The 18,165-nt window shown below is 36.5% G+C and overlaps 1 protein-coding gene across 3 annotated transcripts in view; it reads left to right on the top strand.

Moving 5' to 3' along the window:
- The window catches only part of LOC101743536 (protein fem-1 homolog CG6966), a 117,155-nt gene that overhangs the window by 63,914 nt on the left and 35,076 nt on the right, over positions 1 to 18,165 (top strand). Inside the window, exons 1-2 of one of the 3 annotated variants that reach the window (XM_038018602.2) lie at positions 6,641 to 7,668; positions 16,767 to 16,984. The exons of 1 other annotated variant lie outside the window; for it this stretch is intronic. In XM_038018602.2, the coding sequence (XP_037874530.1) occupies positions 16,868 to 16,984 (117 nt within the window). In that variant the 5' untranslated portion in view covers positions 6,641 to 7,668; positions 16,767 to 16,867. Of the gene's footprint in view, positions 1 to 6,640; positions 7,669 to 16,714; positions 16,985 to 18,165 lie in introns of those variants that run through there. One more of the 3 variants, XM_021347638.3, reaches the window with a different exon arrangement.

Raw genomic sequence — 18,165 nt, 5'->3', positions numbered from 1 at the left:
CAGTTGCTTCAACAACGTGAAAGTGGGACTCGGTTTAATGTATTAATTCGATTAGACACGCGAGATATTTGCCCCCGGCTCCATTACAAATATTAGCAGCAATTCATGCATGTGTTCTAAATTGAACTGAAAAACGATTTTTTTGATTGTTTCGTAATTAATGACGTTTTTTTTTTTTTTTTTTTTTTTTTATTGCTTAGATGTGTGGACGAGCTCACAGCCCACCTGGTGTTAAGTGGTTACTGGAGCCCATAGACATCTACAACGTAAATGCGCCACACACCTTGAGATATAGTTCTAAGGTCTCAGTATTAGTCACAACGGCTGCCCCACCCTTCAAACCGAAACGCATTACTGCTTCACGGCAGAAATAGGCGGGGCGGTGGTACCTACCCGTGCGGACTCACAAGAGGTCCTACCACCAGTAATTACGCAAATTATAATTTTGCGGGTTTGATTTTTATTGCACGATGTTATTCCTTCACCGTGGAAGTCAATCGTGAACATTTGTTGAGTACGTATTTCATTAGAAAAATTGGTACCCGCCTGCGAGATTCGAACACCGGTGCATCGCTCGATACGAATGCACCGGACGTCTTATCCTTTAGGCCACGACGACTTAAATCGACGTCGTGTAAATGTTTTTTTTTATTTATTGCTTAGATGGGTGGACGAGCTCACAGCCCACCTGATGTTAAGTGGTTACTGGGGACCATAGACATCTACAACGTAAATGCGCCCCCCACCCACCTTGAGATATAAGCCCTAAGGTCTCAGTATAGTTACAACGGTTGTCCCACCCTTCAAACCGAAACGCATTACTGCTTCACAGCAGAAATAGGTGGGGTGGTGGTAACTACCCGTGCGGACTCACAAGAGATCCTATCACCAGTAAAAAAGTTAAATAAGCAAAAAAGAAACTGAAATAGTTTTTTATTCAAGTAGAATTCTAATATACATCTACTACTACTATCTAATATACATTACACTACATGACTACTATCCATTTGGAAAGCTACAAGAAGAACTTCATCTTTTTCTAATAATAAAATTGGACTAAAACGTTTCCAAGACCTTCAGTGGTTTACCAGGATATATTGGTGATTCAAGAATAGTAGTTAACCTTTTGGCATATCGCAACTAGTCAGAAACTTGGGGGAAATCCAGACGGCAAGATTTGCAACATAAAGACTAACAACAGCTTTCATAAAATTTGCCTTTTGTGTCTCAATGTGTACTTGTCATTTTTAACAGTATGTTCAGAACGAATTTAATAATAAAACACTAGGTTTTATCGGCATCCACGTGCCAGAAGTGAATTATTTTAAATACGCAAAAATTACAAATCATACTAATCAAATGAATTGCGACCCTGTGAATGCTGACCCTCAAAATAGGTCTCATTTACGTAAAAGAAACATATCCTCAATAAAATACTTGTATATTTTGTATAAAGGTAACATAAAAACGAAATAAAAAAATTTATACCGTAAATAGTGGTTTTGCGGTAGGGTAATATTGTTCCGCCACGATTTAGTGATTAGTTCTTCAGTTCTGGTCTTTTATGGGTATGGGTTAAGATATGCAGGATTTCAATTTCTGCGAAATTTCGGTGCATTGACGCTGTTGACCTTTAAACATTTTCACGGCCATTTTCATATCTGTCGGTCAATAGCTGTCTTTTAATTTCGTTATTTGATACGTAGAGACAGATCCGTGTCGATTCCTGGAATCGTCTGAGTTAATGATTATGTAAAGTTGAGCCAGATACTCTCAAATTTTTTTTGGGATTTACTGATTTCGATGTTTTACAGTCTCGCATAAAGTATACATTTAACACTTTTTTTTATTATTTTTTTGCATAAATGAGGCGAGCTCACAGCCCACCGGAGCCCATAGACATCTACAATGTAAATGCCGCCACCCACATTGAGATATGAGTTCTAAAGTCTCAGTATAGTTACAACGGCTGTCCACCCTTCAAACCGAAACGCATTACTACTTCACGGCAGAAATAGGCAGGGCGGTGGTACCTACCCGTGCGGACTCACAAAAGGTCCTACCACCGTTTCAATTGTACTTGTCCAAATATTTATGTGCTATTGTAGTGATGCAATCGAAATTTCGTATCTCCAAATCCGTTTAAAATTCGTTCTCGGCCACCTCTGCCCATCTTTTCTATAATAAAAATTGCGGTTGCTATTTGCTTGAAATAAACAACTAAGGTATACGAGTTATTAATTACTAGCCAGCGTTCGTTCTGAACTGTTTTTCCTTTGCCTATTTAAGTACAGATAAGTGAAGCGAAGTGTGAAATGTAAAAAAAAAACATGATTGAGACCAGTTAGTTGACTATCAACTGCGTTTCTTGAAAGTCCTCGTAGTAGTCGTGTAGAATTGCAACACTGGATTTCGAACTCGTTTTACAAACAAAACTTGCTAAAGATACTGTGTGTATAGTTACTAACTGTATGTTTATTTATTTATTTATTGCTTAAATTAATGGACGACTAATGCTCACGGCAAACCCGGTGTTAAGTGGTTACCGGAGCCCATACACATCTACAACGTGAATGCCGGCACCCACCTTGAGACATGAGTTCTAAGGTCTCACTTTTAACAGTCTAACGGCTGCCCCGCGCTTCAAAGCGAAACTGCTTCACGGCAGAAATAGACAGAGTATTATCTACCCGTACGGGCTCACAAGATGTGTTACCTCCAGTACTTTGAATGTGTCCAATTGTTTTTTGATTCACTTCTTTTTTATCGTTACGGCTTTACGATACTGCGCAAAATGGTGGCATCCGTTATGGGTAAAGTAGGAGGAAGCACCAACGACGTCTTGTGGGTTTTAGCAGAAAGGCTGGATGGACCGACCCTGGGTAGGTTCATCCAGTTGCATATTGTACATGCTGCTCGATGAGGCTGCCAGGGACGGACTTGATATACTTTGCGGTAGGCAGCGACTTGGATCTGCCCCTGGCATTGCTGAAGTCCATGGGCGACGGTAACCACACACCCTCAGGTGAGTCGTATGCTCGTCTGTCTACGAGGGCAATAAAAAAAAAAACTTAGATTTACATAAATACTACTCAGGTTACTATAATAGGTCTTAAGTTATTTGTAATACGAACACACTATGAGACTATGATGTCAATAAAATATTTGTTTAATTTTATTTTAAATTATAGTGTTCTTAATGTAACCCTTAAATAAACTGCAATAAGGTTCGGTGTTTAACGAATTTTTAATTTGTTAGAATGAATAAAAGACAGTTTCAGATCCTCTATGAATTCATTATACGGCGTGGGCGTGACTCATACGAAATATGCTGTGCAAGAATAATTCGAAACGTCATTCGAATTTGCATTGTTCCCTATTTTATAGGTTACTTTATTACGTAATTTAGAATAATAGAAATGCGCAGTGATTCTGCGTTTAAATTAGGTGCTATTTTCTAAAGTAAAAAATTTTCAAAATATGACAGTCTCTATTAATTTGAATTGGTGTTGGGATTAGGGTTGCCACCTTTTTTTTTGCAGATAAATTACATTGGTACTTTAGTACGTAGTATTAAAATAAACTATAATTTATTATTATTATGTTTAAATACGTATTTTATTTATTACAATTAAACACGGTGTTTCCCGAGCGCTATGTCATGTCCTTCTTCAAACGAGGCTTGTGGAGAGCATTAAGCGGTAGGCAGCGGCTTGGCTCTGCCCTTGGCATTGCTGAAGTCCATGGACGACGGTAACCACTCACCATCAGGTGGGCCGTGTGCTCGTCTGCCTACAAGGGCAATAAAAAAAAACAAATTAAACAAGAAATTGTGACACTTATGAAACTAACATTGTCGACATTTGAGGCTAAGTTCCGTTCAGAAATGTTTGTTAAAAAAACGAGTGTTTAGATGTGGCGTTGGCGAGCGGCGACATCGATTGAGCAATCGATGTATTTCGCTTAACGAAAAAATACATATCACTGAACTGTTCAAAATCCCAAAGAAACCTAAACATGCCAAATAAAGTATTTCCGTTTACTTTATTGTTCACATAAAATGTAGAGTACCTACAATAACCTGAAATAACGCAGGTACAATACTTTATTATAAAGTAAGGGTGGCAACCCTAGTTAGGATATCGTCTTTGACGATAGAGCTCGATGTTTGTTTCCTAATCCCAAGTACAATGAGACTTCATGAGCTATTCAAAATTATTTGTTATTTTTCACACTGGTCGCGGGTCGCCTTTTCACTGAGCGGTGTTCTTCTCTTTGTATATATGTCTTCTTCTGTCAGCTTAGTTCAAGAATGGTATATTACAAAATTAAATACCATCCAAATACTATTGAAAATAGACTACACGTCGTCGTGGCCTAAAAGGATAAGACGTCCGGTGCATTCGTATTGAGCAATGCACCGAAGTTCGAATCTCAGGCGGGTACCAATTTTTCTAATGAAATACGTACTTTTAACAAATGTTCACGATTGACTTCCACGGTGAAGGACAACATGGTGTAATAAAAATCAAACCCGCAAAATTATAATTTGCGTAATTACTGGTGGTAGGAGCTCTTGTGAGTCCGTACGGGTACCACCGTACCACCACCGTACCACCACCCCGCCTATTTCCGCTGTAAAGCAGTAATGCGTTTCGGTTTGAAGGGTGGGGCAGCCGTTGTAACTATACTGAGACCTTAAAACTTGTAACGCAAGATGGGTGGTGCATTTACGTTGTACATGTCTATGGGCTCCAGTAACCACTTAACACCAGCTGGGCTGTGAACTCGTCCACCCATCTAAGCAATAAACAAAAAGAAACCTTACCCGTCTTTCGATTCTTAGCGACAAATTAAATTAAGTCTCGAATCAGGGACATTTGTTCGACCTTCAAAAGGCTTAACATTGTGGGAATATAGATGCTAACAGCCTCGTGAACTCTCAAGGTTTCGAGCTCCGCTTTCATTAACTATTGTAAAATAAATTGAACCGAATTACAAACACGATCGGATTTGATTATTAAGGCTAAAGTTGTTTATATTGCTAATGCTGCAATGAAGCGTGCGTGCCAGAAAACGCAAGAGGACGGAGCACTTGTTTTAAGAAACGTTGCCTTAAAATATATTCAGGGACTTATTTGCGATTTAAAAGTCACAGTTGTGATATCCCCTCATCTCCTTTCTATCATCGCACCTCCCGCTATCGGAGCAGAGTTCATCCATATCATTTGGAACCGCTGCGATCATCGACAGTGCGTTTCCAGAGGTCTTTTTCTGCCACGTATCATCCGGCTATGGAATGAGCTCCCCTCCACGGTGTTTCCCGAGCGCTATGACATGTCCTTCTGTAAAAGAGACTTGTAGAGAGTATTAAGCGGTAGGCAGCGGCTTGGCTCTGCCCCTGGCATTGCTGAAGTCCATGGGCGACGGTAACCACTCACCATCAGTTTCGCCGTATGCTCGTCTAGTTTCGCCGTATGCTTGTCTGCCTACAATGGCAATAAAAAAAAAATCCAGAGCCACGTTACAGCAGTGGACTCGTAAAATTAAATTTCCACTCAAAAAAAGTCTTCGTTCCAATGTTGTAACGAAATTATACTCATTCTTAATTAAGAATTCACTAAAAGTACCTACTATCTCAATAGAAAATGTAATAATACTACTTAAATACCTTAAAATCATTGAGTTGAATCATCATGAGTTGAATCATTATTTTTTATCAACTTGAGAATTTCTTTATAAAATTCATAAAATGCCATAATTTGCACGGTAGATAAAAATTTGCGACTTTTACCGTTTAGTTTTTAAGATATTTTAAAAGGCCTTTAAAAGCCTTGATAAAAGCACAGTTTCTATTGGATTTGGAAACCATGTTCGGTTCGGCTCATTTCCATACGCGTTTTGTTTGATAGCTACAATCTGTGGCTTGTAGGAAACGTTTTCGTTGCAACCCTCAAGCGGCTCACGGGTGACCCTCATGGTCCGAACGGTTCAGTAAGATGAGGTTCACCGGTGAGCACCGTGGCCTAAATGAAAATGCTCGAGTTTTCATATGGCCTTCAATGTGTTAAATTAAAATTCAAATATAAAATTCACAGCAATGAAAAATTTTAAATCCAAAACGACAACAATTTGAAGTTAATTCGGCGATCATATTCAATATTTACTGTCTTTTACACGACACACGGTCATGAGAAGGTCGTCTTATGATAATCGTAATTGAGTTAAAAAGAAAAAATAAATCCCATAGAGCGCATTCGTAAATCACACGAGTTGTTTTGATTTTATGTAACAAAGAGCATTACGAGTATTGTCCTTTTTGTATGGTCAACATTGTACGTGACTTTTCGTTTTTGTGAATTTAATATAACGTGAATGATGTAACATCATCGAAAAATGAGGCGGAGTGTCCACACACGTGTGTTAAATGCCGGACTGCTGTTAAGTAATATAGTGAACGTGCTTTTTTTTTAAACACATCTTGTGTTACGTTATGTTTTACAGTCGTATAATAAAGTAAATGTACAGTTTACGTTGGTGAAAATCTGGTCACGCTATAAATTCGATGTCACAAGAAAATATAAAAAAAGCAAAAAAGATTAAGCGTAGTATTATAGGTGGATTCTGAAATCGATGGTATAAAAGCAAACTTTTCCACTGAAATGCTTTTATAAGCTTAAATCCGCTAAAGTACCTACGGCTTATAATGGGCTCAAGTATTCCTCTCAGTCGAAGGTTGGAACTTCGATAGCCCGCTTTGAGCGTTCAGGGTCGCAAGATTCTTCATATCCACTTGAAAATGAATGTTGACAAGCTTAAATAGTTCAATATAATATGCAGGAATCTTTTAGCAATTTTATTAATTGCTTAAATTTTAAATAAAAAAAAACAATAATTGAAAAAAAAAAATTCATTGTGTAATTAAGTTTAATTAAACAAATTTTGTTTTTGAAAAATTTAATACAAATCAAGCGGGCTTACCTCAAGTCAAGGTTAAAGTCGTCATGACCTAACTGATAAGAAGCTATGTAGGTGTCTTCGAATCCAGAGACGCGAGTATGCCGATGATTAAATCCCACTGTTAAAACAATTGTTAATTACGATGTTTTTTTCATTTAAACAAATGATACGCAAAAAATAATAAAATGTCAAATACAAAATATGAGGAAATCGTCGACATAATTTGAACTTTATTTTATCCGAATTTGACTCGCGTCAGTATGTTAAATCCAAACGAGTCTAAAGGTAGACACTTATGCAATGTTGACATAGAATCGATAAAAAAAAATATATAAATATATACTTTTAAGTTTGTCTAAGTATGTAAACTTGAACCGGTCACCCACTTATACCGGTTCGTAAAAATGTAATCGATATTTTTTTTTAGTTCATTCGATTGTAAACAACTCTGCATCGATCATCGCGATTGCAACATTGGAAAGGCGGATCGTTATGTAATTTTTGTTCTTGTGTAAAGCGTTCGGTGAAAGATTTGTCCCACTCCTAAGTGCAGTCAGCAGTCTTGCATCGCGCACGGACGAGGCTGGTCGTTATCGCGGGCCTTGATTTATGAAAAAAAAAATATACAAAAAGTATTACTTGTGACCTTAATGTGATTGTGAAATTAGGAATTTTACGTTGAGTGCGTCCAATTGCGCGTTCGTTTACGTATGTGTTTTGATATTTATTGTTGGATGTGTCGCGTGATGTGTTATATTTTTGTAGCAGTTTTAGCGTAACGTCCGTGACACGCATAACGCTCTGCGATAGAAAACGTTTTACGTTCGTTTTTTTTTTTTTTTTTTTTTAAATTTCTAATTCGATATTTGAAAGAAATCGCTTTTGATTGATTAATTAAAAACAGGCACGTCGTGATAATAAAATAATGGCCTATTTGTAAATCGTTGAAGATACAAGTCGTCTAGTCATCAGAAAATTCTAGCGAATTTGTTTCTTATAAGTAATTCAGCTTTTTTTATTATCGTAAATTATACACATTTTTAAAACAAAAAACAAAGACATTTTGCACATTATCGTATGCGTGTATGTAGTTGTTGAAGTTTGTTTGCAATTAACGAATAAACGATGATATATCTACATACATATTTGCCTTTGTAAAACATAGGACATGTAACACGCAATGCGATTAATTAAATGCGCTAAAGTTTTTGTTTCTAGTTTAATTCGAGATTATCGTGAATAATAAATACAGCGAATTTATGTTTATTTCTTTCTAAGTTTTAAATAAAAGTAATTATTTTTACTCTCTTTACTGGTGGTAGGACCTCTTGTGAGTCCGCGCGGGTGGGTACCACCACCCTGTCTATTTCTGCCGTGAAGCAGTAATGCGTTTCGGTTTGAAGGGTGGGACAGCCGTTGTAAATATACTTGAGACCTTAGAACTTATATGTGAAGGTGGGTGGCGCAATTGCGTGATGTTTATGGGCTCCAGTAATCACTTAACACCATGTGGGCTGTGAGCTTGTCCACCCAAGCAATAAAAAAAAACTCATAAGAACAATTTTAATAGCAGGCAGGCATGTATCAAACCGTAAAATCAAACCTTTATCGTTCAGGTAAATCCTAACAGAGAATCAATATTTCGATCCTGAATGAGGATGATTTTCTAATCAGGAAATACTATTCGAATTTATGTAACAAATATTTTAATCATAAATTCGGGTAAGGTACACAGAAAACGGCTTTTGTATTACGTAATACTTACAATGACAGACGACTTCAAACACTTATCTATCAAAAGAGATAAGTTGCGAGCTGGCAGCGAATAATAATATCATCGTACTAGCTGCACCCGTCCGCTTCGCTGGGCATTTGAAATTAACATTATTATTTCTCACCCCCACAAAGATTCTTATCATAAACGCTCCCGTAACTGGTGTAGGGAGTCCAACACTCTTAAAAATATTAGCCTATCCATTAAGTACATGTATTTTCTACATGGATACCAAGTTGCAAGTCAATCGGATGCATGGTTCAGTAGTTATAACGGAAAATCTGTAAAAACCACTGTACATTTATATATTAGTATCGTATATAAATTTATTTACTCCCGCAGTAGTCGAAATCCGACTATAATTAATTGAAATTATAAGTTTGAACATTATTATGGTTTAGTCCAAGACTATTATTATACTTCTGTAATCACAGATTTGGCCAACGCTACTATGAGTATAATACTATAGACAAATAATAAGTAAAGACAAACAATGTTAATATCAATTTGACCATAGACTTTAAACAATAACAAAAGTTTGACAATAAATCAAGAGTATATAATTATTATGTATTTGTTGTGTCAAATACATCGTAGTGTGTGTGATGTTTTTTTTAAATGGATTAATGTATTTTTTATGCAACATTTTCTCTAAGTTTGGGAAATGTCATACTCCTCCGTCTGCGCAATTGCCGTAAAAAGGGGTATAAAGGTTTTGCTTCCCATATTAATATATAGATTTATGAGGTCATTTAGGTATTAGAAAGTATATGGTCGTGGTTGCAGGGAATTGGCGTTTCATTGCTCATTCCGATGTACTGCTTAATTTGCCGTGAAGCAATGCAAAAGCAATGCAATTATGACATTGGCGTTCGCTCCTGGCCTTTTCATTTTTCATTATTATTATTATTATTTTTAATTGTATTTTTTGACTTGTTTTTTCCTTTATTGTAAATATTTTTATTTATTTAAAAAAAGGGAAATATTTGAGAAAAAACCAAAAAAAAAGCCCGCTGAGTTTGTTTCGCCGGTTCTTCTCAGGACTGTGGCTTTTATTGGAACCGGTGGTAGAGTTACATTGTTATTTATATTTTGACATTCAACAAGTGTGTCATACTGACATCTAAGTTGAAATAAATGATTTTGAATTTGAATTATAAATAAATAAATATATACTAACAATCAAGCCACGTTAACTGGTCCCGTGATAAGTTCGTAAAGAACTTGTGTTACAGGTACCAGATAACGGATATAAATGTAAGATTTTTATAATACACATACATATATTTAATATACATCCATAACCCTGGAAAAGACATTTATATTTATCATACAAATATCTTCCCTTGGCGGGATTCGAACCCGCGACCCCCTTGTGTAGTGACCATGTCACTTACCACTACACCAGACGGCCGTTAAATTGAATTGAATTTGAATTGAGTTGACCTCTGGATATCGGCGGCGTAATTAAATTGCGATGTCAGATTGATGTACGGCTTAAGTAGAGTGATGCCCACAAACATTTCGAAGCAGGCATTGTTTTGACCGCTCTCGTTGTAACAATAAACACGTTATGTGACCAGTGAACGCTTTAATTATCATAATAACAGTTAGTTTTGTCTGTTCAAGAATACATCGTATTGCAATGCGCAAAAGGCTTTGTCAATTGTTTGTATTGACAACGGAATTAGAAAGTATTGAACGGGTTTTTCGTTTTGCCGTTTAGAGATCTAGTTTGTATGCTATGTTTATTATATTTGTGATAAGGTTCAAGTTTGTTGTGTATATTGTTGATGATTGAACAAGCGCTGCCAATTGAAAAACTCGTCCAACTTTTTTGCTCCGTGACGAATTATTACGATTTCTTGTTCATAGGAAACAGTGCGGCCTAAATCGAATATACGGAAATCTATCAGAGCAATACGTTAAGTTTTCTTGTTAAATTTCTAAGATTTACCATCTGAAATACCGAAAATACTTAACGCATAGCAATAGCTTATAAAATAATAAACTTAAACACACAATTTAAGTTTCTAAATTATAATTTGGATCAATTAAATCGAGAAAAACATTGATCAGTAGTTAGCGAGATGAGATACCGGCTAGCTGACTGTTTCTACCTAGAAGGATACCATACCTTAGGATACCTACCTTAAGATAGTTCTTATCACTCTTGAGACTTGATTTCATAGCTTCAAATATTCACTTAATACTAGTTGGACCGTGAGATCGTACACTTGCATTAAAAAAAAAAACAAAGGCAATTTCACAGTTTTATTCTAGTGATTTTGTTTTGTCAAATTCACAATGCGTGACAGTTTGTGTGACAGTTAACAGATTTCGCGGGTGATCTAGTTTACAAATTTCGCGGGTGCTCTTTTGGCCGTCAACGCATTAAAAAAATACCATACCGATAGCAGCAATACAAACTTTAGAGAAGATGAAAACCTTCCTCAAAATGGAAGCGTGATCATATAGAACCTTCTGGAATTCAAAAGCGGGTGTGCAGGTCGTCGCCCTCAATTTTTAAAATATGAAAGTACGCGCATAATATCAACAGTGTGATTCAGTGTATAAATATTTACGATGCAACGAAATGTGTTTGTTTCTACTGTTTTACGTCGATTTTTGTTTTTGGCTTTAAAAAGCAGGTACGCCATGGCGATGTCATTTAATGGCAACACAAGCGAAAGTTTCCACGGTATTTCCGCAGTTTAAGTTAATATTATGTATAAACTGCACGTAAATAAATAGTTCTACGCAAATATCTCTTAGTCGACAACGGATATTTGTTTTACTGATATACGACCTCAATTACGAACGCCATTGAGGTTTTATTGTACAAATGTCACAACCATTGAAAACTTTCCGTGCGCGTACTCTAGATATATATTTTTTTCCTTAATACTGTCCGACCTATACGTAATCCTTGTCTGTCATATTATCTAAAAAACGAAACAAGAATCACTCGTGAACAGTGTGCCTTAGTGCGAGTTTTTTAACGTTCTCGATAGCGTAAAAGTTAGCTCATATTTGTATGGAGCTGGAACGTTTGCCTACGTTTGCCGCTAGGGGCGCTGTTCCAACTGCATACAAATTTGCGTTAACTTTTACGTTATCGAGAACGTTAAATAGCTCGCACTAAGCACTCAGATCTGCGTAATGAGATAGATATCTTAGACGTGACGTACTTAGTTACATTATATATTTTTTAAGGATATTTGTCTGAAAGTAATTAGCAATTGGTTTTTTATGGTTCAAGATATAACGCTACGCTGCATACAAATTTGCGTTAACTTTTACGTTATCGAGAACGTTAAATAGCTCGCACTAAGCTGCACACTGGTAATTTATGATTTCTTGTAAACACAACGGTACTTGCCTACGCAAACGGTATCTTGAATGAGAGACGCGCATTATTTACCATTAGATTCTAAAACATGGATACGTGATTCACATCACTATGCACATTTCATATATCAATATTATGCAAATTACATATTGTTAACTTCTCCGTGCTTAAGATTCTTTGGAACTGTATAGCCTTGCAGTTCCCATAGGCATATATCCTTTATTGTATTGATGATCTTAAAACGAATACAACTGTTCGCTTTGAAATATAAGATTGGCGTAACTAATATGTTTTTCTTTAAACTCTCTGATAAAATCTCAGAGTATGCTTAAGATTAATAGAGATATGTAAAATATTCACTGCCATGGAAGCCACGGCTCCCTCAAATATTTACTATAGATGCATGCTCTTGCATTGGATGTTTGAATGATTTATTGATAATGTTTGAGAAGAGATTTACACTTTTTTTTTATTGCTCAGATGGGTGGACGAGCTTACTGGAGCCCATAGACATCTATAACGTAAATGCCGCAACCCACCTTGAGATACAAGGTCTAAGGTCTCAGTATAGTTACGACGGCTGCCCCAACCTTCAAACCGAAACGCATTACTGCTTATCGGCAGAAATAGGCAGCCTAGGGCGGTGGTACCTACCGATGGCGTTGTTTCTTTAATTGTAATCGTTTGACAGATTAAAAAGATGAATTGTAAAATGCGTATGAAATCGCAAAAACGCGCTCGTGTATAATATGTACCTAGAACTTTCGCGTTAAATGTCCAATAACCGGTTAAGCTGTATACGATCTTAAGCTTGTATTTTACTTCGGACAGTTTCGCTAAAGCTACTTTCAAACTGCAACTGTAATGTTTGTTTCCTTGTTCTATTTATATTTGTTTCTTAATACGTATTGATAATTTTTATGATAAAAACTCGCACAAGTAAACCTTAACTATCGAATGAAATTATTTTCTCTGCTTATAGTTAGTTCTGCGGTGTTTTGGTTTTACATTTTTTTTTATTGCTTAGATGTGTGGACGAACTCACAGCCCTCGTGGTGTTAAGTGGTTACTGGAACCTATAGACATCTACAACGTAAATGCGCCACCCACCTTGACATATAAGTTCTAAGGTCTCGAGTATAGTAACAACAGCTGCCCCACCCTTCAAACCGAAACGCAACGGCAGAAATATAAGGTAGTACTTAAATAATCTTATGGGCACAAATGATTATACCAACACACAACATGCCAATATGATTTAGGTACACAAACTCACAACACTCTTGACGTTTCGAGGTATGTACCTACATAAATAATTATCTCGTAAATTATTTTATCGATTATTTTCATATTTACATTGACAAATTAATGTAAATATTGATCAAAAACCAATTGATTTGTCGTTAGTTAAAATATTCCTAAACGTCAATACAGATGGATATTGATGTAATCGGAAACGTTTTAAACGATTATAACTAATCCATTTATTAGTACATTGTATGATATGGATATTCAAGATTTTCCCTTATTTTTATTGGCATCGAAAATCCATTAGGACTTGTAAGTGCTTATTATGCTTAAAGTTGATGTTTAACCCTAAGAATTGCTCGATGGCTCTTAGTGTTTTCTTCGGTTTTTTACGAGTTGTAGACATAATTGAAACTACTCTTACGGTTTAATCTCGCAATTCTGACGTAACAACGTCTTATAACTCGATGGAGCCGGCTGCACGCACGAAAAAACATTACTCATTGAGGCGTTCCATTTGAGGCTTGAAGTGCAAGCGAGAGCGCGCCACGAGCGACAAAGAGGCACAATCGGCCTCCGCGTTCGGCAGCGTTCGACATCTGTCTCTCTCGTACTTGAGTGAGCGATGCATCCGCGTGGACAGCTGCTATACAATAATACATTTACATGTTTTACATGTTTTCGTTAAGTATGAAGTTCAGGGAAAAGTGAATGTGGTGTCAATTGTTTATAGCAACGATAATTGCGATAATTGAAAAATGAAACCATTCCATCAGTATTTTCTTATGACGTTGTCACGTTCAACTATCGTCAGTAAACCGACTTTACAGACAACCGATTTTTTTTTACTAGTTGTAGACATTATTGGAACTACTCTTACGGTTTAATCTCGCAATGTTTAAGATCGTTATTGTTTATGCAAATCAACATTAAAGCCGTATGGCTCCAGCGCCTTTTGTCTCACGTTTAAAAAAAAAAAAGTAGTTTTAATTCGGACCACCTCAAGCGCACGCTTCATTTGTATTCTTTTTTTTTTTTGCTTAGATGATTGGACGAGCTCACAGCCCACCTGGTGTTAAGTGGTTACTGGAGCCCATATACATTTACAACATAAATGCGCCACCCACCTTTGGGATATAAGTTGTAAGGTCTCAGTATAGTTACAACGGCTGCCCCCACCCTTCAAGCCGAAACGCATTACTGTTTCAAGGCAGACATAGGCGCGGTGGTGGTACCTACCCGTGCGGACTCACATGAGGTCCTGCCATCAGTAAATAATTCAATTCTTAAACTATAATTATTATACCTAAGCTTCGAATACTTAACACTGTTCGTGGTCACGTTCAACTGTCGTATAAGTATGTAGTTTAATTTATGTCCTTAAAACTCCTATGGATAACATATTATGGATAATAATGCGTTTGAGGAACGGGGTGAAGGTATTTCAGATGGTGATTGTTAAAAATGATTCAGCAGAAAAATAAAGTAAATGGCATCAAAATGTCAATTTTTTTACAAGGATATATTGAGGAAAACAGAACAAAACACAACGGAAAAATTTCGTGACTTTTCCTTTTCAATTAATCGAACAGTTTTAATTAAATACTTAATTGCTTTGTGGTTTCGATCTAGAATAACATTACTACCGCATTTCCCCCAGTCTCTAAAGATGACTAAGGGATTCAGCAGATAATGGACAGTAGCGATCTTTGTGACCTTAAATCAGCCCACTGAGATTTACAATTGGTATTTCAGTTAATTAATGGGTGAGACAGTAGATAATAGGCAGAAATATAATACAAACGAGACTTGAACTCATGTTTCAAGGTAGGAAGCAGCAATCAAGTTATAATGTATATGGGGTCTGGTAACCACTTAACCCCAGTGGACGCTGGAGTCATCCATCCGTATATGTCAAAAAAGCAAATAATAGACACAGAAAAAGAAGTTGGTTTTTATATTTTGCTTAGGTTGGTGGATGAGCTCACGGCCAATCTGGTGTTTAGTGGTTACCGGACCCCATTGACATCAACGTAGGCTGCCCGACCCTTCAGACCGAAACGCATTACTGCTTCACGGCAGAAATAGGCAAGGTGGTGGTACCTACCCATGCGGACTCACATCACGCCCAATAATAAATGATTAATAAATGAACACCGGTCTCAAGCTTAACAGTATGACGGCTCCCTACAGTACGACCCTTGAATCTGAAAGGCAATTCTGCTGCGTGGCATTTCAGGAATCATAATTCAAGTAATTGAACCAGACATTAACATACTTTAACTGTAACTATACTGAGAGATCTTAGAACTTATATCTCAAGGTGGGTGGCGCAGTTGTAGATGTCCATGGGCACCAGTAACCACTTAACAACAGGTGGGCTGTGAGCTCGTCCATCCATCTAAGCAATAACTAAATAAATAAATAAATTAAAAAATAAACTTTTCTGAATTGATCCTATAACTAAAAAAATATAAGAAAAAACGTTTTTTAGTGCGGCGTACCGTACACAAAAATTCTATATTTGAATATTATCATTTATTAACACCTATATCATTAATCCATTTTACATAATCACACACGACTCATCGTCAAATGTTTTCGGTCTTATTTTGTAACTTTACAATTGAATATTCATTTTTTCTTTTTTGTGACAATATTTTTAAACGTCATTCTCGAGACCTTCCTGCAAGCTAATTTATTTACATTAATCTTTGAATGTACTAATAAATAGATCTTCAAGAACGATAATGTTTGCATATTCGTCATCGGCGCCGTGGTAAACTCGCGGAATTGTAATCTCTCAGTTCCTAATATCATAATTTATACGCGTCACAAACGAACCGCTCTAAGAATATTTCCATTTATAATAACAAGTTTTATTTTTTTAATATACTTATACTAATATTATAAAGAGGAAAGAATTGTTTGTTTGTTTGTATTGAATAGGCTCCGAAACTATTGAACCGATTTAAAAAAATATTTCACTGTTTGGAAGCTACACTATTTCCGAGTGACATAGTCTATAATCTTTTTTGAAAAAAATTAGGATCCTTACTAAAACTCTAATAATGTAACCAAAGGTGTAAAGAAATTACCTAAAATATTCTTTACATCGCGTGCCCTGCGAAAACTATTGATGATAGAATAAAATAATGTACTACGACTTTGTAGAGCACATTATTATTTACAAAAAGTGTCGCGACAGCGTATGTCTCACTATTATAGTTACGACGCAATAAGTGTTCTTTTACTTAAAAAATAAAACAACGTCAAATATCGTTGAAATTTTTGTTAAAGACCCGAGCGGAGCCGGAGCGGGCCGCTAGTTTATATTATATATATTTATAGTTGATACAGTTTAAAACTTGGAATTTTAGATAATAATAAGTAATTGATATACAAAACGATAGTCTTGCCATTTGTGGTCAGTCTTTCGTGTAAGACGCACGCGTGTTAAACGGAGCGGCGGCGTTTCTATTCAGTGTTTGGACTGTATCGAGTGAGTTGTATGTAATGTGTTGAACAATAAAATGTCGACCGGAATATGGCCGTTGATGCATGTCCGGTGCCGTTGGATCGAAACGTTAAGACACTGCGGGAAGACTCTGCTTAGACGTCAGAGGCGCTTACTCAGGAGACTCAAAAAGGTAAAGAAATACGTGACTTTTTATTTACTGTTGTAAATGGACATGAATAAATAAATGCCGTGAAGCAGTAATGCGTTTCGGTTTGAAAGGTGGGGTAGCCGCTGTAACTATACTTGAGACCTTAGAACTTATATCTCAAGGTGGGTGGCGCATTTACGTTGTGAATGTTTATGGGCTCCAGTAACCACTTAACACCAGGTGGGCTGTGAGTTCGTCCACCCAGCTAAGCAACAACAAAAAAAAACATAAGGTCTAACTATAGTGGAGTAGCTGATCACAGCTCGTGAGCCGGTAGTACTGTGTTCACGTCCGAGAGGACCAGAAATGCGTAAGAAGGTACTTTTATATTGACTAGTGGTCCCGCAGTAGTCGAAATTCGACTATAATTAATTGAAATTATAACTTTCAACATTATTAGGATTTCGCCAAGACTACACAAATACTCGTAATATTATCCTTAATTTAACTACAGACTTTAAGCAATAACAAAAGTTTTACAATAAACAAAGAGTATATTTTGTGTGTGTGTCAAATACATGGTATGTAGTGTGTGTAATGTTTTCTTTATTGATTTTATGTATCTTATAAACATTATTTAAAAAAAAATTAACATTGCTTCCCTATATTCTCTAGAAGTGTGGAAAATTTCATACTCCTCCGTCCGCGCAATTCGTAAAAAGGGATACAAAGTTTTTGCTTCGCGTATTAATATATAGATTTACCGTGGTCCGCTTAGACGATCCTGCAGAAGCTTGTTGGGTTCTAATCGGTAATCAGTTTTGCGACTTATCTCGAGATAGATATGTCGTAGCGCGAAATAATCCGGCCGAATACCTCACCCTCACGGTCAAATAACCTCAAACTGGATTGTTTAATGAGAAAAATAGCAATTAAAACTAATTATATACGGTTGAATCTCGTCTTTGTTCTTGTTATTATCATAATAACAAACACAATTATATTATTTCTGACATTTAGAATACAGAATTTTCGCGACTATGAACGACTCTGAAACCGAAATGTGAATACCTAAGAAAATATATAAAATAAATGTGTATTTTTGGCTCAAAGCATTTGTGCATTTTAGTTTTAAGTCAGAAACGTTTGGAACCTCTGGGTCTGCGGAGGGACTTCGGTTCCCTCTGTATTTTGTACCGTATGTTCCATGGGCAGTGCTCTGA

This window comes from Bombyx mori, chromosome 21 (assembly GCF_030269925.1).
Source record: "Bombyx mori chromosome 21, ASM3026992v2".
Classification (NCBI taxonomy): domain Eukaryota; kingdom Metazoa; phylum Arthropoda; class Insecta; order Lepidoptera; family Bombycidae; genus Bombyx; species Bombyx mori.
This window is presented reverse-complemented; position numbering and strand designations above follow the sequence as displayed.